Consider the following 26,535-nt stretch of genomic DNA (forward strand, 5'->3'; position numbering starts at 1 on the left):
GAAAGTGTCTTGGTCCCTTTCTCGTAGTCGAAGAACGATGTCACTCTGACTCACGCCTCCTGGTACTGTTGGTGCCCGGTGATGTGCTCGATGTAGATGTCCCTGGACCATCGGATGGTGCCTGAGACCATGAGGCGTTGCATGAGCCGTGCATAGTGTTGACCGATCCCGCAGGTCCGCAGCACTCGCTCGTTGCAGGGATCCCAGGCGCCCAGGGCTCCGCCGATCAGGGCGTCCATCTGCACCTTGGAGCTTTTTGCTCTCAGGGTGTCAACCAGGGGGCATACTTTTCCAGCTTACAAGCTCGGGCGTCACAAAATGCCGGGGTCCTGTTCTCAAAGGAGACTGACGTCGACGAGCATGATCTTTTTCTGGGCCTCGTTGGTGAAGACGACATCAGATCGTAACTGGCTGTCAGTACCAGGGATGGTGCAGTTCATGGAGATCTCCCCCATGCGTGGTGCGATGGCTTTCACCAAGCGGTTCTGGATGGCACTGTGGCGCAGCTGCCAGGCTCTGGAGTGGGGTTTGCAGCTGCACAGGACGTGGGGTAGGGTCTCGTTGGAGTAGCCAAACTTCCTGCAACGCTTGTCTTGGTTCCCATGGCAGACGGCTCCGTTGAGCGGAACGCAGTTGAGCCAGGCACGGTGGATGAACCGCCAGTTGGCGAAGTGGGTGAAGCCGCCCCCAGCGAGGAAGTGGTTGCTGGCATCCCACTTGCTGGTCAACTCAAAGACTTTACCTTGATCTGGTTTACGCTTCAGGGTTTCCACATACAGCGAGTGGATGGTGGACTTCAGGGTCCTCTCCAGCAAGCCCCTGGCGCTCTGGGTGCCGACGGTGTTGTCGTCGGACCTGATCTGTGGCACCCGGACTCCCAGCTCCTGGCGCTCCTCACACCACTACTAGAAATCCTACTTAATCCCTCTACCCATGTCCTACTTTACTAATTCCTCTGCAGGGCTATCCCAGACAAGGCTTCCATCATTTGTGCTTCTAGTTAGCTACCCAACATTTTTAAAATGGCACCAACAGCAGCAGAATCAAGATAACCTTAATCCAGGAGCAAAAGCAAGATGTTAATTTCTTTTATTCATTATTACTACTACATTTTCAACCTGAAGTTACCTCATATACATTCAGTGGAGGAGGAGGGAAATTAAAACAAAAATAAGAAGAATCAAGAACTTTACAAAAATTGAAATCTAAGTTATGACTTAACTCTGAGGTTGGCAGTGCTGCAGCCTGAATGGAACATAGCCATGCCCCCTGAAAAACCTGTCATTAATGTTCTCCTTCTTTGCTGCTTTGCTCTGCAGGTGCAAAAGCCAGTAACTAGAGACTGGACTACCCACCTGCAGTAACGTCTGGTGCCAGCCCACTTGGGCACCAAGCCCAAAGAGGGGGGGCAAGGATGGGGAGAAGGTGAAATCCAGGGGAACACTGAGTATCAGGAGAGTCACTATTTGAAGGGCATCTGGTGTTCAAATGCTCAAAGCAAGTTAAAAGAAAAGCCTGGAATCTCAGGGCTACCAACAGAAGTTCTTCCCTCCTGCTGAAGATAAGTACTGGAACAAGCAAAGCCCTTTATATAGGGACAATGACATCTCCAAAAGCTTTGTTTGAACCTGCTAGAAATGAGAATACATGACCTACAGTCTGGGATGTGAGAGAAAAAGAACCCCCAAACAATAAAAAGGGTGTGGATTTACTGGAAAAAAAATTAAATTAACTAACTCCATTTTAACTTTAACTCCAATCTGTTTTTGTCCTATCCAGAGTCAGCCACCAGCACTGGTTTAAAGTTGCTTAAGTCATACTGTGGTGTTGTACTCTACAGCAGGGGTTCTCAAACTTCATTGCACCGTGACTCCCTTGTGACAACAAAATTACTACACAACCCCAAGAGGGGGGACCGAAGCCTGAGCCCACCCGCACCCCATCACACCGGGCGGGGGGGCCAAAACCCAAGGGCTTCAGTCCCAGGTTGGGGGCCTGTAACCTGATCCCCGCAGCCCAGGGCTGAAGCCCTCAGGCTTCGGCCCTTCATGGTGAGGCTCAGGCTTCAGCCCCAGGCCCCAGCAAATGTAAGCCAGCCCTGGCAATCTCATTAAAACGGGGGTCACAACCCACTTTGGGGTCATGACCCACAGTTTGAGATCTGCTGCTCTACACACAATCATAGACTCGTAGGACTGGAAGGGACCTAATGAGGTCATCTAGTCCAGTTCCCACAAGGGAACATCACTAATTCCTACTAATGATTGGGAAATTCATTGTGAATTACCAAGGGCTTGTCTACTCGGGAAATTCATATGCAGCAAGCTAGTGTGAGAATTTACTGGACACTAGCAACTCCACACCAACTGCCTGTGCAGACACTCTCACTGCATACTAAAAGTGCCCTTGTGCACTTTAGTTTAATACACTTTAAAATGTACTAAACTAAACCACCCAAAGTCACTTTTAGTGCAGAGTACGAGTGTCCACACAGGGAGTAAGTACAGAGCAGCTAGTGACCTGTAAATCCACACCCTGGCTGGATGCATACTAACTTTCCCATGCAGACAAGCTCTAAATTTGCAAGTTAGCACATAAGCAAACCAATAAGCTTAAAGGATATGGCAAATAAAAGTGCATTTTGTTCAATTATGTACATAACTGTACTAAGTATCAGAGGGGTAGCCGTGTTAGTCTGGATCTGTAAAAAGCAACAGAGGGTCCTGTGGCACCTTTGAGACTAACAGAAGTACTGGGAGCATAAGCTTTCGTGGGTAAGAACCTCACTTCTTCAGATGCAAGGGAAGAAGTGAGGTTCTTACCCACGAAAGCTTATGCTCCCAGTACTTCTGTTAGTCTCAAAGGTGCCACAGGACCCTCTGTTGCTTATAACTGTACTAAGGATACCATAATTAATATAGCCTCCAAAAATATACTATAGGGTAACAGTTTGAGCAAGAGACTTCATTAGAGCACTCCCTCTACCATTGAGAAGTTAAGCAACACTTTTTTGGTGAAAATGATTCTATGTACTGACTAACAAAAGGTAAAATTAGTGAGGTACTACTACAGTATGACAGACAGCAGTCTTAATGTAAACCATCATCAGATCATACACACTGTCTGAGGGTTTGTAATTGTATCTGATATTTAAATAGACATTGTCAACTTTAAATTTTATCAATTTTAAAATAAGCGAGAAGTAGATCCATACCTGTCCCAAGACACCTGCCAAATTTTGTAGTTTTAAAATCCCATTTTTCAATTTAAAATGTTATTCTCTCCCCGCTGCGGCACGAAAGACCCACACAGAGGAACTCAGTTTAATTCATATAGCAGAAATAGTGAAACATACTACATACAAGTACGAAATACGCCAAGTTACAAAATGCTAATGAAAAAAATATTTTTCTTTAGCCTCTTTCAGTTACAGAAATCATAGTAATAGGTTAAAAAAAAATCTGATAGAAGTGTGATTTTTTTTTTTTTTTTTAACTTGAAAGCATCTCTAAATTTCATTTTGGACAGTGAACCTAAATTCAGTTTCTTCCCGTCAAACCTTTTACCATTTTAAGACTCCTTTTGCTGTTTCACTAGACTAACCATATTAAACTATTTTCTCAGTCCTGCAACATCTATTTTTCTTTGCATCAACTGAAAGGAGCAATGGTCATCTGCAGTGGTGAAGCAGTTGTCTCATTCTTGATGGTTGCAACAAAAATAACAAGGAATTTATTCAGAGCTGTATACAGATGTGGTTGTCTTTTAAATAGAAACGTGATCCTGAAACACCATGCTTACAAAACTTCACATTCCAAAGCAAGTTGGTCTTTATGGACAACTACAGAATACTAAGCTGTCACATAAACCACCACTAATAAGCTGTGCTTTTGATTCCCTACAACCAAAAAGTCCCCACCTGCCAAAGACTGTCATGCAGTCTCTCTCCTCCATCTGTTCTGCAGCAACACACTTCGAATGGCCAAAATCAGCAGGCTTCTGAATTTGTCAACTCCAGCAACTGTAAGGACGAGTTACAAAAACATTGAGCCTGCATCCTTCCTCACACCTTTCCCCGCAAAAGGGAGCTGTAACCTTCATTTCTGCAGTGTTGTAGAATCCTCTCATCCACCTTAAGTTCTCTAAAAGACAGCTAATTGTGTATCCAAGACACTAACTGGCTCCCTCATTTATAAGAGGAAAAAAGTGTGTTGACTTGTGCCCTTTAAGCACTGATACTCCAGCTGAGTAAATTAAGAGATATACTGTGAAAAGCAAACTGCACCAAAGGAAGGTACATAGCCAAGTAAGGCATAGTAGCAATTTTATATCTTCTTCAATCTTCCTGAAATGTGATTAAGCTTGACCTTTAAATCTACTGGATCAACCAATCAATTCTGCTGAAAAAGTCATGCATGTGATGTAAGACCATGCCCTGTATAAGGCGCAACCTTCAATGGCTTCAATGGCCTACCCACTTTATTTCACTGGAAAAGTTACCAAGATTTGTCTCAATTGATTTTACTTGTAAGAAAAACACAACATCAAAACTGCAGCATCAGCAGATACTAAAGGTCTTAGCTTCTTGCAGGATGAATGCAATATCAATAGTTATTAGGACGTATTCATACAAGGTACACAAGAGGGATGGAGAGAAGATGCTAGTAATCCAACTTAATCCTAAAGCGGCCCCAAATCAGGCTCTTCAGACTGTGGGAAAAAAAAAAAAAATCAAGGAAAAAAAACTTTAAATATTCCTGAGACTTTGCTGGGCAAAATGCTGGATCATAATATTCTGACATTTACAGAAAAAGAAAGGACACACAAATATGTTAATGATTCCAGAGAAAATAGATCAAGAAGTCAGGCACCTCCTTCCCTTTATCCCTAAACACATAAGCACTTGAGAGGGGGCAATACTGAGGTATTTTGTGGATATATAATTCAATCTTTGACACTATCTCACAGTAGAAATTCTTGCAAAGTCTGAGTTTTTGCTTTAAAAAACAAATGTACTCTGCATCTTCTGTGCATATATTTTCCCTTACAATGAATACTATAAAAGGCAATTCCAGTTCACACTAGTGCTTTATTGCATAATTCTAGAACACAGCTTCTAATTTAGATTAGTCCTGGTACCACACAGCGCAAGCCAATATTGTTTCCAAGGTGAAAAAACAAACTACAATTTGAAAAATGAAGGAAGACTTCAACAAATCAAATAAATGTTTTATCTTCTTGTACAGCGCTCCTAACAGAGAGAATAGAGGTAATGTATAACAGTATTAAAACATTACAAAATCAAAGCAATCCAAAATGTAAGTTGTAAGATGCCCACGTATACTTCAGTTTAATAATAATTATGACCCAGCTGTTATATAGCACTTTTCCTCAGTAGCTCTCAAAGCACTTTATAAAAGGAAGGAAGTATCATGATCCCAATTTTACAGATGGGAAAGCTGAGACACAGAGAAGTGAAGTGATTTGCCCAAAGTCACCCAACAAGCTAGTTAAAGGGCTAGGAACAAAACCCAGGTCTCCACAATCCCAGTCTACTGCCCAATCCATAAGGCCACACTTCCTTTCCCCAGAATTTGTTCCCATCTTTCAAAATTCCAACACTCAGTATCATTCCCCACTTTTTGTTCACACATAGGTAGAGGACAGTTCATTAACAGACACTTTTCTTCTTTAACAGTTCTTCACAACCCTTCCCTCCTCCTTGTAAAGGCAAACAGAATTTCCTTATAGCATTCAGGACATCCTACTCCAGGGCTGATCACTGGCAACAAAGAAGTCAATACTGCTTGGTGGGATGTCTGAATGCCACTTGTGGCTGTGTAGTTGCGGCATAGCACTAGGAGACAGCTCTCCCAGCGCTATAAAAAAAAAAAAAAAAAAAAAACACACACCACTTCCATGAGGGGAATAGCTCCCAGCAGGGCCGGCTCTGGCTTTTTTGCCACCCCAGGCAAAAAAGCCTCCCGGCGCCCCCTCTCCCCCTCCCCCCCCCCCCCCCCGCCACCCGCTCTCCCCGGGTGAGCACCGCCCCCCTCCAGGTGCCCCCCCCAAGCACATGCTTGGAGAGCTGGTGCCTGGAGCCGGCCCTGGCTCCCAGCACTGGTGCACTATCTACACTGGCACTTTACAACACTGAAACTTGCAGCGCTCAGGGGTGTGTTTTTTCACATCCCTGAGCAGCGCTGTAAAGTGCCAGTGTAGACAAACCCCAAGTTGGAACCATCATGTTGTAAGCCACAGGAGATCCTGCAAATCTGATCAGTTCTGTGAACTATTTAATTACTACACAGGGCTTTAGAGGATACACCAGGTAAACTAGCTATACAGGGTGACCAGATGTTGAAATGGAGATGGGTCCAGCCCCACCTGTGACACATTTAGCTCACCTCCCTAGGTGGAGAAAACTAGCAAAGTCGCATGGCTAAATCAGGCCCCCTTGGTAGGGGAAAGAGATAAAAAACAGATGCCTGTGGACAGGCAGGAAGGAAAGACTCCAGTTAGAAAACTTGGGAGTTGCTGGTTGATAGAGAGCAGAGTGAGACTCAGAAGAGCAGAAGGGCTACATAAACTTCTCTAAGCAGAGACACTATTCCTAGCTCCCAGGCAGAAGGCCTTGGGAGTGCAAGCCTGCTAGGATGGCTAGAGCGTAGAGAGCAAGTCTGCTAGAGGAAAGCCTCAGCAGAAACAAGACTAAGAACCCAGCATGAAGTGTTGTGAGCCAGCTAGGAAAGGCTGATGGAAAATGCTTATGTTTCCCTGTGAACTTTGTTAATAAACCCAGACCCCAAAGAAGTGGCATTACTCAACACATGAAATCCTGTGTTCAAGCTACTGGAGAGCACAAAAGGGGGAAGCTGAGGCAACAACTAGCCCAAAGCCAGACTGGATAAGCAGCACTGCTATACTAGCCAACTCACTCCAAATGGCATAAGCCAAATTTAAGACACATTCTATGAAATTCTGGAAATGCAGTGCTCTGCTCTGAGTAAAACTGAACCATAAGGCAGGCCAGGAAACTTGTTAGACCTCAACATGTTGAAAACTGCAGAGAAAACCCTACATAGAATATAACAAAGCATATAGGTAGGACAATGAGTGTTAGAATAAAAATCTAACTACTGTGAAATGCAGAATGATTTTTTTTTTAAAGGAGCAATGAAACCTCAACAGAAAGGGAAAAAAATCCCCCTCAAGGTTGAATGTATCAGTAGAAGAACAATGTTTTTTAAAATATATCACACTTATTTGATCTAAGTTAAAAAGTGACATTTCCTCTAAATGGGTTGTTCTTTTAATGCAAGGAAAAGCCAACTTCTGAAATACTGGTATAGTTGGGAATGTCATCATTTCCATCATAAAACTGTTTTTCAGAGATCAGTAGCAGCCGTTTCAAACTGAATTAGACTAAAACTGGAAACAAGCTGTCAAGACCCAACAAATTGATTCAGCTGTTTTTATTGTAACGGTCAGCCAAAAACACAAATATAGTAACATTCTATTATTTCAGACTCTGACAACCTCAAAGAACCTCTTAAAAAAAAAAAGTTCTGTTAGTATAGATTTATTGCTTTGGGCTTTTAGGATGGGGGGAAGTGTCAAATTGTGCGTATCAGGGATTCTCAAATGTTTTCATACCTTAGAGAGCTTAAGACAGAAAACCTCTAGATGACTGTCTCTCCTAGATATTTCACCTTACCTGTAGCAGCTAGGTGTAATGTAATGGGTGTGGCTGACAAGATATAACCTAGGACAGCATAGGTGTGCTGTTTCTTTCCTCTTCTTGTGTGTAGGATGAAAGAGTAAAGCTCTTCAGAGCAGGAAGTGTGCACACACACGCATCAGAAAATATTTGCACCATTGATTTCAATGAGACTTCATATGCAAAAGTAAAATTCTATGGTCAGAGAAGTAAAGCATAGTACAGCTGCAGTTGCATATTATGTGATCACACATCTATGAAAAGTTAATATTTTAATTTAATTTAAATACATATTAAAGAGAGACATGTCTAGATAGCCTTACTTTAGTACTATGTCTATACTACTGTCTCCCTATGCCAACGGGACAGAGTTCTCCTGTTGGCATAATTAAGTCACCTCCAGTGAGCAATGGTAGCTATGTCCGCAGGAGAGCGTCTCTCACCAACATAGCGTTGTCCACACAGGCGCTTTTGTCTGTGAAACTTATGTTGGTTGGGGGGGGAGGGGGTTCCCACACCCCTGACTTACAAAAGTTTTACTGATAAAAGTGTAGACATAGCCTAACTATGATAAAAGCAAGGAAATTCACAAATGCGGCTGCCATTCAAACCTTAATTGATTCCTTTGCATCTGTATACCTGACAGGGTATGCACAGATCACTACAGTGTTTGAATTCAGGGACAGAAGAATACTTAGAGAATCTAAGCACAATGGGGCAAGCAAAGAGACTGGCAACTTAGCTTTTAATTTTACCTTTTTAAGTGTAAAAGACAGTTTTATATTTGTATTTCATATTTTAAAAGGTAGCTGTTTTCAGTCATGCTCTGCTTTCCAATCAAACCCTAGAATGTCTCTGGAAAACACTCAATTTCAGATGTAAGGCTATATCTACACTACCACTTTTGTTGCTCAGGAGTGTGGAAAAAAAAAAACCCACCCCCCTGAGCAACATAAGGGAGAGATTCTCCCACTGACAGAGCTAACACCACTTGTTGGGGGGGGGGGGGGGGGGGGGGGGGGGGAGAGGGGTGATTTCATTATAATCGACAGGGGAGCCCTCTCCCATCAGCATAGAGCAGCTATACCAGAGATCTTACAGCAGTTCAGCTGCATCGGTACAGCTGTGCCACGGTAAGGTTTCTAGTGTAGACATAGCCTAATTCTACCCAATAAGTATCTTAGTTATTTTGTCAGATAGTCAATGTACAAACTTTTGAAGGAGACAACAGCAATCTGGATAAGGCCAAATAATTCTATGGGGTATCAAACATGCATGGTTTGGGGGACGGGTGTTAAAGTAAGAAATTTAAAAAAAAAAAAAAAAAGACACCAAGCAAGCAAGTACAATGATGTGAGATTTATACTTTGTGTTCATTGAGAAAATGCTTCTATGCCTTAATGAATCAGTGAACAGATGAGATATAATTGTTCTCACTTAGTTTCACAAGCTCTTTATAGAAACAGCCCTTTGTTTAAAAAGCACAAAGTAACCACTGACGCTCCTCTCACTTCTTGCCATGAGATACATTTTGCAAACACAAAATAAAGCTACGTGCAAATTCTTTCCAACAAGTCACTTACCTAATCTTATTTGTAAATGAACAGTAGATAATAAATTAATTTTTAGTTCTCCCAAACACATTAACAAAGCAAACTGACGGAAGAATTCTTCTGACAACCTAGCTACCGCCTCTCAGGATTACCTACCCCAAACAGGAGAACCCCTGCTGTCAACTAGGTAGTGTCTACACTGAAGTGTTACAGTGGCGCACCTGCACTGGTGCAACTATGCCGCTATAGCATTTCAAACGTAGACAAGCCCAAAGACTTGGAAACGTTAACCAAAACACTATAGATGCAGTTTTTGTTTTGGTTGCAGACTACACTGAAAAAGACTAAAGCAATATTGATATAGGGTGTAGGATAATTTCTGATGAAAATCATTCCTTTTTTTTATTTCAGGAATGTGTGTGGTGCCCATCAATGTTGTATCAAGGCATACTGTGGATGAACGGATGGGGAGACTTAGCAACGTTTGTGGAAAAGCCTGGCCAAAGAGAATAGTCCTAGTGTTTTCCTAAACTGGACAGTTTCTTGGGTAAATTTCTGAAAGAAGCAAGGTATTTAAATTTTTTTTTACCTTTTCTCAATCAAAGCTGTCATATATGCAGAGCACATAAATTACACCAAATGTTAGGACATAGCATTCAAAGTATTGGAGATGTTTAAAACATTGTAATAAGCATAAATTAGAAAATTACCAATAAGCTAATAGGTAAAAGTACCATCAATTTATTCATTACACTGTACCGGCTTATTTCATGAGCAATTTAGAACTGAAAGAGAGTAATATTTGACTGATGAGCTTATTTCATTCCTGCTAAATATAATTAGCCATTTGGTATGACTGTCTTCTACCATTAATGTACATGCAGTACAATAACAGCTTTAAGCATTCCATCTACAGCCTAATGTCATCAAGCAAGACTTCAGTCAGAGTTCACCTTGCAAAGGGGTTAATGACAGGAAGACAATTATTGATCTCTTCAGGATGCTTCAGGAGTCCGTAAAACTTGTTACTTTTATAAGAGGTCAAATAATGGCCAAGAAACAGTACCTGGAAGAATGAGTCATCTTAAAGGCCTTTATTAAACCTACTTTTATTACTACAGAAGAAGGTTTTACCAGAGCACGCTATAACTGCACTAATGTCGCTGACAAAAGATTTTGTTTGTCTCTGTTTTTTTCCAAATGGAAGCCATTTAAAATTAGACAGGATAAAGCACTAGAGTATCCTGCATTGGCAGGGAAATTGACTATATGCCCTAATAGGTCATGTCCATCTCTAAATTGTAGGATTTTATCATTTATTCAAGCACAAACTCTCCCATGCTCACTTGAAAGCAAGAGCTATGCAAAAGTAGGTATAACCACTGTAATGCAAAGATTTAGGATTCAAGTTGTTCTGAATAAGATGTTCACATTTTTACCAGTCCCTTATCCCCTTCTATAAGCCACCAAGAGGTGTACTGTGACACCAATTATGCTGCAATGAAAGCTAAGAAACTTCTCTCTGACCAAAATACCCTGACAATCTGTCATAAAATGATAATTCTGGTGTTCTGCAATCTCCACTCCCATACTTAGAGCACTGACTTTTACCATGCCTCTAGTCCCAACTGGCCCAAGACATAAGACTACAATCATAGAGAAAAATCAAGCCTGTCTCCCAAGAGATAGCACCCTGCACTACAAGTCAAGTCAGCTCTTTGTTTTCTATGAAAGAAGAGTAATTTATTACACCTGTACACAAACCTTGATAACTCTTGTAAAGATAAATATAATGAATAGGGCTGTTGATTAATTGCAGTTAACTCATGCGATTAACTCAAAAAAATTAATCATGATTCATCACAGTTTTAATCGCACTGTTAAACAATACAATAACAATTGAATTTTTTTTAAATATTTTTGGATGTTTTTTCTACATTTTCAAATATACTAATTTTAAATACAACACAGAATGCTAAGTGTACATTGCTCACTTTATATTATTTTTATTACAAATATTTGCACTGTAAAAATGATAAAATAGTATTTTTCAATTCACCTCATACAATATTGTAATACAATCTCTTTATTGTAAAAGTGCAACTTACAAATGTAGATTTTTTGTTACGTAACTGCACTCAAAAACAAAACAATGCAAAACTTTAGAGCCTACAAGACCATTCAGTCCTACTTCTTGTTCAGCCAATCACTAAGACAAACAAGTTTGTTTACATTTACGGGAGATAATGCTGCCGGCTTCTTTTTACAAAGTCACCTGAAAGCGTGAACAGCCATTCGCATGGGAATTTTGTAGCCGGCATAGCAAGGCATTTACGTGCCAGATATGCTAAACAAGAGCATACTGTGGAAAGGAAGAGTTTGGTCCCGAGGGCCCCCTACGTGACTCTCTTTGCTGTGCCTATTCTGAAACAGTAGCTCCCTGCCACCACCACACTTCAAGAGAGAAGCTGGGTAGCTGCTCCGTGGTCAACAGTTGCGGTTCTGAGAGCAGGCTCCCGTGGCTAGACAGGAAGCTTCCCAGGCCCTTCAATGTTTTGCTTCAATCTATGCTCCGAGCCACCATTTGCATGGTCATGGGGCTGCTGCCTGTGTCAGGCCTGGGAGATCTTGAGGCTGAGGCATGGCCATTGACTGCTTTCTAGGCACTCTCCTGCTTGGGACACTGAAGAGGATCTTGGGTTTCCACAGAACAGGCAAAGATCTCCATCCAGCCACTCCATCAGTGGTGAGACGCAGGAGCGGCAGTTTGTAGCTTCCCCTCTCTTAGACTTCTCTGCCATGCTGCACTCCATGCGGGTGAACAGGGGACACAGAGTCCCAGTGACTATGGGGAGAAAGGAAATCCTCTGTTGATAAAGAGCCTGGGGATTTTTTCCCCTCTCCCTCCTCCCACCCCCAACCCCACAGGAGCTGGTCTGCCTGCCTGCAGCTGAAGAGAGACAAAAAACTGTCAGTTTCTCAGAGGTAGAGCCATACCTCCCCTACCACTGACTAACAAGTTTGACCTGCCTGCAAGGGTGCACAGAACAACAGAGACTCCTATGTCATGGATCTGTGGACCTGATTACAAATAATAAATATCTTACAAAGTTTGTTTTCTTGAGATAAAGATCTTGTCCATTTGAAACTGCTGTCTTGTACAAAGGGATGTGTGTCCTGTTTGAGAAAACACTCTTGTTGACTTTATTTTTGACCAAACAGTTCCTGGATTTACAAGCTACCATTCATAGTACATTTACATCTTGCAATTAAAATTCTTATCCAGTATTCTGTACATAGCATGACTCATAACAAACAACTAACACTTATATTATTCTCTTTTATGCGATGTTTTGAAACTGTGTGTATGTAATAAAGCAGCATTCCAGTGTCTGTGTAACCATGCTTGGTGATCATAAATATGGTTTTATGGGTAAGGAGGTGTCATCCTCTGACACTTTTGGTGCTTGCCACTGGCTGACAGAAAGCAGACATTTTGGAGGAATTTCCTTAATTAGCTTGAACATATTGTTTAATTAAATAAGTAACCAAAAACATAAGCATTGGAGCTATCATAATCTCCAAGTTTTGTATGCATGAAAGTAAGCATCTCCTAAAATTCAGTACAGAAGCAGGCAAGTTTGTAATAACCCAACATTATACAAATAAAATAATTTTATTAATAGCCACATTTGCATCAACATTGAGCTTTACCCCTTACATATTAAGTCCACTAACAGGAACCAGACATGGCGAGGTTAAGTGACTTGCCTAAGGTGACACAGTGAGTCAATGACAGTGCTAGGAATAACAACAGCAGGAGCAGAACCTAGGAATTCTGTTTCAGACTCTTCACTTAATCCCCACACAACAATGTCTTGCAGTTATACTTTGTCACATTTATCACCTTCTATAAATGTTTGTCTTCATTTTTTACAGCCCCCAATGAGATATGTGGAAGAGCAAGATGCCATACAAATCACACACACCTGTAAAAGTGCATGACTCAATTTAGTTGAAATTTTGTTATTAACACAAATTAAATTAAGGCACTTTAACCAGATGTATGCAATGATTACAGTATGTAAATTAAAGTGGAGGTAAAAAGGAAGAGTGGTCTCACTGGCTTATCTACAGCATAATTCAACCACCCAAAAATGAACTGTTCATACAGCTTTTGTAAAGGAAGAAGAAAAGAAGAGAGAGGAATAAGAATTGGAGGGGATAGGGAAGAGGAGGAGTGTTTTGGTGAGCACGGCAACATCAATCATATTGACCCTGAGATGTGCTAACAGCTAGGATTTTAATACTTAGAGATATATGAAACAACACTCGCTAGAAAATAAAGGTATTTCAAACCATTTAACAATTCACAACCACCTTGTCAGCTGTTGAGGTTTATGATGCACTGTATATTAGTGTATCACTTCTCATAATTATGAAAAGTGAGAGTTGTACTGCTTCTGGCACTATTTTAATCATAGCCCTGAAAAATACTACAGCATTACAGAAGACACAAGGCACAACAATAGACCACCACACACACAAGCACAGTATAATATTTGTGGGCTGTATCAGATTTTATAAAGGATTCTAACAACTTGAAATAGGGAGTGCATCTTCTAGCATATGAGGCACCATTCTTACCAACAGCGCCCTAATGCAAATGGTTAAAATAATTAAAATAAAAGAAAATTACATATTTTTTAAAAAACAGAATTATCAAAGCAGACATGGACCAAGGATTCCTAGTTAATTCTCTTGCATCTTTAAAATAACAGAACAGCTCATTTTCACCACCATATCCTGTGATCTGTACACAGGATTAAATTTGGCACAGCACTGCTACTCTGTGGTAAAATCCCACCAGTCCCCCGCTACCCATAGCACCTTTACAGGGGTGCCAGCAGGAGCAGAGTAAAAATGATAATTTTATTCTGCTCCTGTGGCCAGCATTGCAAAGTCACCAGCACAAACGTGATCCTCCAATGTTGGCAAGGGAGGATTTACAGTAACATTGAGGGGGAGAAAGAGAACAATGGAGGAGGTGAGGGAGACCAAAACTGAAGGACAGGCAGGTTGAGGTGGTGGCAGTGCAACCAACTAAGGCCATGTCTACTCTCCTGGTGCTACAGCAGCACAGCTACAGGGCTCTAGCTATGTCCCCAAAGTACCTGTCACGGAGTATTGGGGGACTCAGGGCCCTGCACCCCCGGCCTCCTGCGATTCACCATGACTCTCAGCCAGCCAGCAAAGCAGAAGGTTTATTTGGATGACAGGAATACAGTCCAAGACAGGTCTTGCAGGCACAGACAACAGGGACCCCCTCAGTTAGGTCCATCTTGGGGTCCCAGGGCATCCCAGCCCCCCTTGGGAGGTCAGAGCAATCTCTGCCTCCCCACCATCTCACCACCCAGCTTCCAAGACTCTGCCTTCAGCGACCCCTCCCACAGCCTTTGTTCAGTTTCCCGGGCCAAGGAGTCACCTGGCCTCCAACCCCTTCCTGGGTTCTCATGTTACACGCTCAGGTATTCTCCCCCCCGGGCAGTCTACCATCCCCCAATGCAGACTATCCTAGCCACACACCCCTGTTAGCATTCACAGACCACAGTAAGAACAGTCCCAGTTCGTCACAGTACCATAGTGTAGGCACTTCCTACAGCTATGGAAGAGATTTTTCCATCACTATAGGCAATCCTTTTCACTGAGCAGTAGCTAGGTCGATGGAAGCATTCTTCTTTCGACACAGTCATGTCTATACCAGAAGTGAGGTTAGAATAGCTACAGTACTCAGTGCATAGCTACGTCAATCTAAATTTTAAGTGTAGGCCAAGCCTAAAGTATTGTTCCTTAGATCAGCAAGGATGAGGCGTGCTATGAAGGTAGTGTGCTTGGCACCTTAGGAGAGCCTCATTACTCCATAGCAACTTCTTATGTCTGGGGTTTATGAGCTTCATAAGAATCCATGCGCAGCTCTCTTCTGCCAAAGGGAGCTTCGCTAAAATGTATGCCTTTTTTGTTTTCATTGGGGAAATGGGGGAGTTGGAATTTGAAGAAATCACATCACATATGCATACATCCTCTACCTTAAAAAGGTAGGGCTAGTACTCGAACAAAAAGATGGGGAATAAGCAAAGGGGAGAAGAGAGAAGACAATCATACAAAACTCTAAAAGCAACAGAGGGGAAGGAAGGGGAAAACAAAGGAAAAATGCTGAATTAAAAGAGGAGAAAAGTGAGGAGATTCATTTAGGGGCAAGGGAAAAGAGGATGAGAATTATGGTCTTCTAGTTTCTTTTGATTCCTAGTTCTATAACTGCAGTTAGTCCTGCTGAGGGCTCAATTCTGCACCACTGGAGTAAGTGGGAGTTTTGCTGGCAACACAAAGATACAGAAAATAACTTCCAACTACAACCACTTATATTTTTAACTTCTTCTTAGAGTTTAAAGAGAATCTTCCACCTTCACAGACAGAAGTGGAAACATAGCTGACAGAGAAGAACATAGGAACTGCCACACTGGATCAGACCAACAGTGCCTCTCATCCAGTATTCTTTCTCCAACAGTGGCTGACACCAGAAGATTCAGAGGAAGGTGCAAGAAAGCCCACAATGAAAGCCAGACTATAGGGGACATTTCTGCCTACTCTGAAGCAGTTGGGGGTGTCTAATTCCCCTTAAGCATGAGGGTTTATATTCCTTATAAATTTTAATTCTATCTAATGTAACAGTGAACGTTATTATCCATGTAAGTGGGTGATGTGTAAAAATGGCACTTTACACAAACACAAGAAATTCAGACTCATTTTCAAATTAAACATTGAACACTAATGTTGTTATAAATATTGTATTCAAGTTTTTTGATAAATGCTAGAATTTTAATTTCTAAACCAGTGTTGTTGCTATAACATTCTCTTTCTCACGTACACATCTGTTGAACAAATACTATGGCTCTTCTGTAAAGTATCAACAGGTGCTTATCTGAGAGATGCCTTTATGTTTAAAGGGTAATTTGTGAATAAGTTACCCTCTCAGGTTGATAACAGGATAGTTAGATTAGATAAATTAATCAAAGAACAAGTTGTACCGGCAAGCACCAGAGACTCACCATTTTTCTTAAGGCCGTCCTGCAGTCAGCCCTGAGAAAGCATCTTAGAGAACACAAAATACGAGCTGGCAGGTTCCCATGTGCAGAGGAAAAGCACAGTGGTGCACACATTACAAAAGCATGATATCTGTGGGACATCAAGGTGTCTACTGAACTGCAATAATAGACTCTATAATTCAGAATACATTAAACTCACCATAAGAGGATATGAGAACCTTAATGTTAAAAAACAGACTGCCAGGAAGGCCAGGCAGTTCTGAATTATGGCTGCTATTAACTCACCCTCATTGTGCCTAAACATTGCAACATAGGTGGTCCCTTTGCAGCAGACATTCCCAGAATAACTGGTTAATAAGACCCGGACTAGGTGATTCCTATTTTGTGAAACACAAAATATTTATACCTAGTCCAGGGGTAGGCAACCTGCGGCACACAAGCTGATTTTCAGCGGCACTCTCACTGCCCGGGTCCTGGCCACCGGTCTGGGGGGCTCTGCATTTTAATTTAATTTTAAATGAAGCTTCTTAAACATTTTAAAAACCTTATTTACTTTACATACAACAATAGTTTAGTTATCTATTATAGACTTATAGGAAGAGACCTTCTAAAAACATTAAAATGTATTACTGGCACGCGAAACCTTAAATCAGAGTGAATAAATGAAGACTCGGCACACCACTTCTGAAAGGTTGCTGACCCCTGACCTAGTCACATATTTAGCTCATACAGATTAAACAAATGTTCCTGTGATTTTAACCAATGCTGTGAATCCCATTGTCCTGCAATGCTCAGAGACAAAAGGCTCATTTAAGAAATTTCTTGGTTTTGTAACTAGTCTCCTTCTGGGAATTTTCATTACAATGCACTATCCTGTTGAGCAGGAGCCTGCAGGAATACTTCTGTGCACTTTTCAACAGTAGCCACCATATAGCTCAATGTTCATGTGAAGTTAGGAATTTCTTTCCCTTTAAATTTGTTTCCTTTTTTTAAAAATTATTTATCAGATGTCAGAGAATGATATTTTGTAGTTATATATACACTCCCGAGCGGATTGTCTCAAAGTGCTTTAGAGAGATGAATTAAGTCTCCGTGCCAGTGAAGTAGGTAGGTGACAGGATCCCAAAGAGATTAAGTGATTTGCTCAAGATCACGCAGCAAGTCAGAAGCAGCGTCAGGAGCCGAACACAGGAGACCTGACTTCCAATCTCCTGTATGAATCACTAAAAAATTATCCTTCACCAAAAATAAATGGGCATAACTGATTTAGTCCTACTCTTCCTACTTGCCTCTTTCTTCCCCAATTACTGCTCTAGCAGGTGTTTTTCCTAGGAAGAGTAAATACTGCACTATACTCAGCAATTTCCAGCTTCATCCTCCACCCCTATCGCCCTCTTGAATGATCATCACAGTAATTTTCCAAATAATTTTCTCACTTTTCTAAAAAACCCTTAGAATCTTGGTGACCCTTTAGCCAATTATTTTTCCTCCTCCAGTGACATTTTTGTTATTGCAAAGTTGTTGACAATTTCTGGCATAAACATTTTATCTGATGGTCTTCCCTCCATGTTACCCACTAACACTGAAATCACCGAGAGAATTTATGCTCCACCTGAATTTTGCCACCCCTCTGCTGGTCACTGAGTCAAATCTAGGAATAATGGCACTAACTATCCCCCTGGTAGAGCACAAAGGAACAATTAATACCTATGGCAGTTGGATGGGATAAGGTAATCATCTCTTCCCTAAATCCTTCAAAGTCAGAATATTCAGAAAATTGAATTCAGAAGACTAAAGGCATTTCACCAAAATATTTGCCTAAAATTGTAAAGAATTAGAAACCTAGAAGGGCATTTTTCAAGCTGCCAGACAAATGAACAAGATTAGTGACTAACTGGTTAATACTTGGCATCTATAGAGTGTCTTCTGCACAAGGATTTCAATGCACTTTACACACATTTGACCCAAAACTCTCCCAGGAAGTTGGCTAAGTATTATTATATCGTTTTACACTTCTTGAGAAAGTTGAGGCACAGAGATTTTGCTGACATATCCAAGATTACAAAGAAAATTAGTAAGCAAGGCAGGAATGGAATTCAAGGGCCCAAACTCCTAGTCTAGGTCTTAACCATAAGATCCTACCAACAGAAGTGTTTAAGCTCTACTGGTGTTATTGTCAACTGCTCCTCCATTGACTGGAGTACCAACTCCAAGGTTTGATCATTTAAAATATTTCCCCTAAACAGGCACTTTTCTGGACCACCATCCTGCTCATCAAGTATGTCAAGAGCCAAAAATCTACTAATGACATTACCATTTGTATCCTGAACAGCAAAGATAGCTCTTCAAGAGTAACTTCAGAAGCACTGGGCTTCAGCAATTAGTTCCCAGGCAGTTAAGCTATCATAATAAAGTTTTCTCAATATGCCAGACACATGTATCACCCAACTGATGTTACAATAGGTTAAAAGCAAAACATTTCCCCTCTGGATGAATGAAATCTCTACAGAAAAAGCTGGATCCCCCATAACAGCATGTCAAAACAATACAACCCTGCATTTTTATAGGATGAAGTCCCTAAAGTACAACATCTTGGCTATATGCCAGTTTCCAAAGAACTGCCAACATAATAATTCAGTTACATTGCCCATTCTACTGTAAAACTGCATTAAATTCAAAATGTTTGAGCGCATCCACCAATTAAAATTAATGTTCCTTGGAAAGAGTGCTTCACTTTACAATCAAGAAGAAAAAAATTACCTCAACAGTGTTCCTCTAGTATTATGGTTAACATTTAATGGCATTTTACTGCCGTTAAGCCCAATATTTGTGTCTAATCGATACTAAGCTACCAAGGACAGGCTAACAAGTCTGGAATATCTCTATAAGGCTCTATTGATTTCCTTTTTGAGGCGTGCAACTAACACAATCTACACAAATAATTTAGAAGGAAACACGGTAATTTAATAAACAGAAAAGGAACATGTAATTTCTCTTTTCTCAAGTGACAAAATCATTTTAACTCATTAATGGTAATTAACACTAAAGTTAGATATTTAAATTTCTGTAAAATACTATGGATAAAATAATGTAAGCATTTTAGAAAGAAAATTATCAAATAAATATTAAATCTACAACATGTCAATAGTTTCTCAAGTCCAATACGCAGATTAACAGTAATATTTTCGATCTTGGTTCAATTTAACTTCACACTCTGTATTAGAGAATCTGGTGTTTTAAAATGAATTCCTAATAATTTGCACTTGCACACCACCCTTTATTTAAGGGTCTTATAATGCTTTACATATATCAATTACATCTCAAGGTCTAGTAGCTATAATCTTCCTTATACAGATGGTTAAACTGAGCAATTAAGTAATCTGCCTTAAATCATACAGCCAGTCAGTGGCAGATTTCAGAACTCTGATTTCAAGTCACTTGTTCTAACTACTACATAATATTTCCTCCCCAAGTATACCATTAACAGAATTTTCTAATGCAATCTTGATTCTGTTCTAACTACCACCATTACCACCCATCCTTGTACATGTCACAAGAATGAAAATTTGGAAGCATCACTTTAGGCATAATAAAAAATGTATCATATAACCACTGTAGAATAGTATAGTGCTTTATTTCTGTGTTTTAATTCAAAGTGAAATATGTAATTATTCTCTTGAATATATGCTATGTTTCTTTCAAAAATTTCACACCACACACACTGCATTATGCAACATCCACTGAAAGTCTGAAAATTCAACTTCTTTCCCTGCTGAAAGTGTTTACAAGACTTTGTTCTGGTTTACGCATTAGGAATTTTGTTACTAGCAAGATTAATTTTAACAACTCCAGGAACAATGTTTAAGTCTGCTGCTACAGAGCAGCCATACAACTTTAAGACCACCAGGAATAGGGGTTGATGGGGGTTAGACAGACATAGTGCCTCTCCACACTCCCTTCAAAGCAGCAAAAATTCTCTACCAGATGATTAATTTTAAAAAGGTCAAACCTTGGGCATTAACTACTTGAAAACGTCCCTTTAAGATAAGAAGCATTTTTCCTATGAAAGTGTTCACCTACGCCATCGACATACAGTATGCAACACATTTACTGTTCCAATGGAATCAATGGATATACCTTAACAGGCATTGCCTTGGGCATGCACAGGGCTAGGGTACACAAATGACACCCCAAGGGCAAGGAGGATGGATAAATATACAGAACAAGCAATAACCTCACAGAAGCAGCGGATGAAGGATCAAAGGTACATCCGACTCAAAGAATGAGGTGGAGCTCAAATGTTCAGAGAAGATGCTAAATGTATTCCAAATTCAAACATTGCTACAACTGGGATGATAGCTATTATATTACAAGCTTTAATAGATTAAAATTAAATTAGCCTAGAAGTCATGTATCCAATATAATTGTGTATACCTTATAAAACAGACTTTAATTAGACAATCACCTACTTTTTTCCACAAGACCACTGCATCATTCAGTGCACAGAATGGACAGCACACAAGGCAGGGTTGCTTAGTGAATGAAGCTGTTATCCGTAGGTCCCTGGCCTCATTTGCAGCAGAAAATTAAATATGTTCAACAGGAAGATGGGGCATACAGGCCTTGCAGTTAAGGCACTGGACTGAGATCCAGGAGAAAAGAGTTCTGTCACAGATGTGATGTTAGATTAGTCATTTAAAACAAAATTTGCAGAGGTAGTCACTGATGGTTCATTTTTGGGGAGCTCTACCTGAGACATCTCCCTAGGGTGTAATTTTCAAGACTGCTGAGCACTCAATTCCAACTGAAGTCAATAGGAGTTGCAGGTGCTCAGCACCTCTGAAAACATAGGCTACCAGCATCTTGGGCACCCAAAGTCAGTAGGCACTTTTGTAAATTTTGGCCTAAATCTCAACGTGCTTCAGTTCCCTACTTATAAAATGGGGATAACAATACTTCCCTTCTTCACAGGGAAGTTGTAAAGATGAATTCATTAACATTTGAGAGCACAACAGAAAAAACCATGAAAATATTCCATACTCAGTGCAGCATTTGGACAGCATGAAGTAAATAAGATATGGGAGTATACAATGAATGGTAAATGTAAGTATTAAACAGTTGCCTCAATTTCTGAACACCCCTCTTCCTATGCACTGAATCAGGCAGGGTACTGTGTAAAAAATAGTATATGATCATATAATTAAAAGCTAATACAATGCTTACAAACAAGGAGTCAGAGTTAAGGTTGCACAGGCAATCTTCATACTGGCCTTTCCTAACTTTTGAACACTTGGCTTTGCCACCTTAATGTAATTTTAATATAATTTTTGTATGAAACATATATGGATATAAAATGTCTCTATTAGTCAGTATTTCAGTCTAACTTAAATGATTTTTAACCAGTTCCTCAAGTGTAAAATTATAATTGCAGTACTATCTTCCTATAAGATTTTTCTGTGAATTCTAACGTAATACAGGGATGCACACTAGAAAACAATGAAAAGTATTATTCTGCAGGTGAAGTGCTAAGTGGTCTAAGTAATATCAGACCACACATGCACATGCCAGGATCCTTGAAACATTCACTGTAATCTTGGATTTCTAAACTGCTTGGCAGAGCAAAGTACAAAAATGCAACTGTCCATATGTACATGATTACTGAAACAGAAAACAATTTCTAATCATTAGGCAGAGCTCAAAGAGTCCTAAAAAGATAACTGCTGGCTCCAAGGAGCACCATAACTTACCAACATCTGATCAGCATTTCACCTACAGGAAGATGCTTAATTCTTTTCTTGTTAAATCAGAATGCACAGGAAGGTCAATTTGGGAAATGGTACTTCAATTATAATTAAAAGCTTCGCTTCCATTCTTAAAGAAATGGTAAAATATATATAACTCCATATATTAGACCTAAATACTGACTAATGGAGACATCTCTTGTCTCCATGAGCTCTAGGACCAGGAATTAACTCAATTGAGCTATATGATTTCTGCCATTACTTAAAACAATAAGTCATTAGCCAAAGCAAACAAAAAGCCATCTAATTCCTCCCTTATAAATGATCAGTTTCAACTTTCAATATTTATACCGGCTAAAATTTGTAAGCTCTGCTAGGCAACACCTGTAAAAGTAAAGTTCTTTTGAAGATTCATGTGTGTTTAATTAATACATTTAACAAGCTGTTTTGTGTTCCCAAAGAACACAGCTGTCTCTATTACATGTACAACTTTACCATCTGCAAAAACTACAATAAGTAAATATCAAGATAGCAGGTGTTAATAAAGAGCAGCCAAGATAACTCTTCTCTAGGGAAAGAATTAATTCTTTCATTATAATCTTCTGTAGCCCCGGAGCAGGCAAACCTTAGCTGCTCAGGTCTAGAAGGAACAGGTTTTGTGGTTCAGGGGAACAATAAAGTAAATTCTTGGGGTAAATCTCTGCAAAACCACAACTATTAAGTATAAACTAAATACATGGCCCCAGGCCAAAGCCTTAAGACACTAATTGCCATTTGAAATGTGGGCCTCCACATAATATTCATTAACCACAGTTATACACATTCACACTTGATGGATAAAATGAAGCTAAAATTGTCAAGGGAATCCTTAATTTCCCATTTTAATATTTAGATTTCAAAGTGAGAATTTTCTGTTGAGGTCTATAAAATAAAACATTCCCATACACAAAGTATTGCAAATCTATTCATTTAAAAATGAATTAAGATATAGTGTATTTTCACTACTTTTCTCCCGAAAGGTAACTCACTTATTATTGATATTTTATCATATATATTAGTCTACTACCTAAATTCCCATGGTTTTAAAAGTTAAACGGGTATGTATGGCTCCATGCAACAGCAGAAGGCTTTTACAAGTGCTTTCCCTGTGCTTCATGGATGTCTTTTGGAATCCTACCCTAGCGCATGTGCGCGCACACACACACATGCCCCACCTTTCTTTATCTTCCACAAGCAACCAAGTGATTATTCGTGTAATAAGTAATGCATGAACCATCAAAAGAAAAAGGGAGAGGGAAATGCCCTCATCTCATCAAAAATACAACAAGCAACCCACAAAGGGGTCACAAATTAAAAATTAAATGCAGATAGAGAAAGTTCATCCACACATTACCGCTACTGAAACTTCCCTTCCAAACTGGGAACACATATAGTAGGAGAGGAGGTGGCCAAAGACATATTTTAAAGTTATACTAATTACATTTATTCACAACACATGTTTATCAATGAAGAAAAATTAAGCACCAGCATGCTTGAACACCATTAGAATCTTTGCAGCTACAGGCAAAGCCACTGGATGGCTAAAGCTGTCACACGGGTGACAGATCTGCTGTTAGTAACTAAGGTAATCTATATACCAGTGCCAAGTGCTGCAAAGACAGCAGGAGGTGACTGCAGATTACAAGAAACTCAGGAAAGGAAGTTAGTAATGCTTAGAGATGCATCAAGCAGACAATAACTAGTTAAATAAATAAATTTTGCATTTATTATAGACTAGATTTGTACAATATGTTTCCACTAAAAAAAAAATCCCCTCTCCCAAAAGACAAGTATCTATTAGCACTAAATTCCACCTAATTTATAAAATGTTAACATGCATTTGCACTCTGAAAAATTATTGCAAAAATGACAATGGGGCTCTGTGGGTCTTAATAAGACTAGATCAATTTGCTCAGTTTACAAATGAAAAGTCACCTTCCAAATTCATCCTGGAATCTGAAAGTCTTTCTTGGTCAGGCATCACCAGTAAGAAATCGTCTACTTCTGGAACATATAACTGCTTACTTTACGGCCCAAAATAATTTTTGCTAATTTTTATTCCTGATACTGCTACAGAACCTACACAGCTATGTAAAAGAGATGGATTCTGCTCTTTCTTGCGCATCATCAGAATTATTAGCTAAGTTCCAGTTGCAGACTCTCTTACCAGTAACGAACAATATGCCATACACAAATCAACCTCACACTCTCCCCTAGTTGTAATGGCTCCGGAGTGCTCACAAGGGTACAAAGTAATTTTTGTTATTAAAACAAAGATACTTTCTAAAGTAAGTAGATATGTATAACAGGTTGGCAACATTTGCTTGAAAAACCCACTGGAAGCCCCCAAGCCTGGAGAGAGGGATTGGGCTTGATTTTGTATTTCATTTTAAATTTGTCAACAAAACAAAACTCAGTAAGGGGGTTTTATGTCTCTGACTATACCCAGGAAGTAGGTCTGCTAAGTAAGAAAGTCAAACCGCTGATGATAACTACACTTTAAACAGAAAAAATCAGTTTAGGGGGGGAAAAAAGAAATCACACTTTAAATTAAACTAACACTGAGTTTTGCATCAGACTAGAAATTCTGTAGCACTACAGATAAATTAAAATAGAAGATTGTATTGAATTAAAAATGAAAATTCACAATATGATCAGTAGAGTATTCCTTGTGGGGTTTATTTTGCTATTCAATTTAATGTATACAGTCCAGAAGTGGTAAATATAGAACAGATGTTTATATTTACAGTACAGAGGTACATACCAATAATTATCAGGGAAGTGTGAAGCAGGAAGTTTCAGCTGCAAGACAGGGGACAGTTTTGGCATTTGGGAAGGCATGGGAGGCAGGTGAGGCTTTTGGCAATGGGAAAGGGATGCATCTCCAGTTTCTCTCTCGCAAGGAGGTTTGGAAGGGACTTAAACTCCTAGTTCTCCACCTCAGCATCCTACTGCCTTCTGCCACAAAGTCTCATACTTCCTCCAAGGACAAATAAGGGCATTATTAGCTGGATATTTGTGCTAAAATGATCAACAGTTTGAATAGACGAGACAAAGTTATTATTAGGTTTCAGAGTTACACCCCACCAAGAGAAATGTGGGCAGTTCTGCAGATGACTCTGATGAAGCGAAGAAACTGCCTGCCAGCACAGAAGGTGTTAAAGAGGACCTCTGGGCCCAGTTAACCCTGCCCCATTGTACTTGCAGCCAGCGCCAGGCCTGGAGGGGGAAAAAAAGGAGAGAACCTGGTTCAGTTCAGGGCTGACTGGCAAAGAGACAGGAGCTAGCTGCCTCCCTACCTGAGAGGAAGGATCACTAGCCTGCCAGCCAAGGCAGGAAATAAGAATGGTCTCCTTGGTTAAAAGAGACCGTGAAAGAGACTTCAGAGCAGCGGGCCTAAGAGATAACTGGGTGACTAAAGCACAGAGACCTTGGGGGGTTCCAGCTCTGCCAAACTTATGGCTGCCCTGCCCAGAGGAATCTGGGACCGCAGCAGGACACCACCCAAGGTCCACAAGGGGATGCTACTTAGAGAGAAGCCACCACAGCAACTTGGATTATAGGAGCCACCCCACAAACTGAAGGGACAGCAATAGGAAGCAACCCAGGACAGTAGACAGACTCCCCGCTGGGAAGTCCCCTGTTCAGGGGTTGACTCACACAGGGCACTGGGCTGGGACCTGGTGGAGTGGGAGGGCCCAGGTCCCCCTACCCCACTGACTTAAAGACTGAGTACCTTGACCAGAGAAGCAAGGGGCAGGTGGTCAAGAGTTCCAACCACTTGACCACCTGGCCCTCCACACCCCATTACAATGACAATACAACATCAGTTCATATTTGGAAGATTATCTTCACAAACAATTAAAAACTTTAAAATAAATTAAAGCTTAAATTCTGTTTCATAAGTTCTGCAGCCTTGATAATGTGAAATGCATAGGGTTCTGCCTTTGTAGCAGACCAAACATTATATACCAATGCATACCAAATACCCCACCTATTATTTAATTACTTCAGAGTCTTCAAAAGATCTATTCATTAGCAATTTGATACATATATTTTACCTTGTTTGACCATTTATAGGCCTGAAGTAGTTGACTATAGAGAGGAGTTTTGTCCTGTACAGGATCTAGGCTCAACAATCCACTATTATGGAGAGGATGGTTCTCAGATGGTTTGCCTACTAGATTGCTCAGACGTTCCAGTTCACTAGAAGTAGAAAAACAAACACCTTTTATGTAAGATCTGCAGATAGTGTGGAGTGAACAATCAAGTGTGCATGTAAGATATGGTCCTTACACATGTCACAATTTAAAAAAAATAAATCAATGTAGACATAAAAATTTAAAAATGCTTGTCCAAAGCTCAAGGCAATTTGACAA

The 26,535-nt window shown here is 40.3% G+C and overlaps 1 protein-coding gene across 10 annotated transcripts in view; it reads right to left on the reverse strand.

Annotated features, from left to right (window-relative positions):
- The window catches only part of MED27 (mediator complex subunit 27), a 168,582-nt gene that overhangs the window by 137,279 nt on the left and 4,768 nt on the right, over window positions 1-26,535 (reverse strand). For 8 of the 10 annotated variants that reach the window (XR_010593639.1, XR_010593640.1, XR_010593641.1 and 5 more), the window contains exon 2: window positions 26,218-26,362. Coding sequence is in view for 6 of the 10 variants with exons in the window: in XM_005293301.4 (XP_005293358.1) it covers window positions 26,218-26,362 (145 nt within the window). In the remaining 4 variants the exon portion in view is untranslated. Of the gene's footprint in view, window positions 1-10,365; window positions 12,119-24,812; window positions 25,376-26,217; window positions 26,363-26,535 lie in introns of those variants that run through there. The other 2 variants (XM_024106057.3, XM_008169133.4) reach the window with 2 other exon arrangements.

Source organism: Chrysemys picta, chromosome 18 (assembly GCF_011386835.1).
Source record: "Chrysemys picta bellii isolate R12L10 chromosome 18, ASM1138683v2, whole genome shotgun sequence".
In the NCBI taxonomy this organism is placed as follows: Eukaryota; Metazoa; Chordata; order Testudines; family Emydidae; genus Chrysemys; species Chrysemys picta.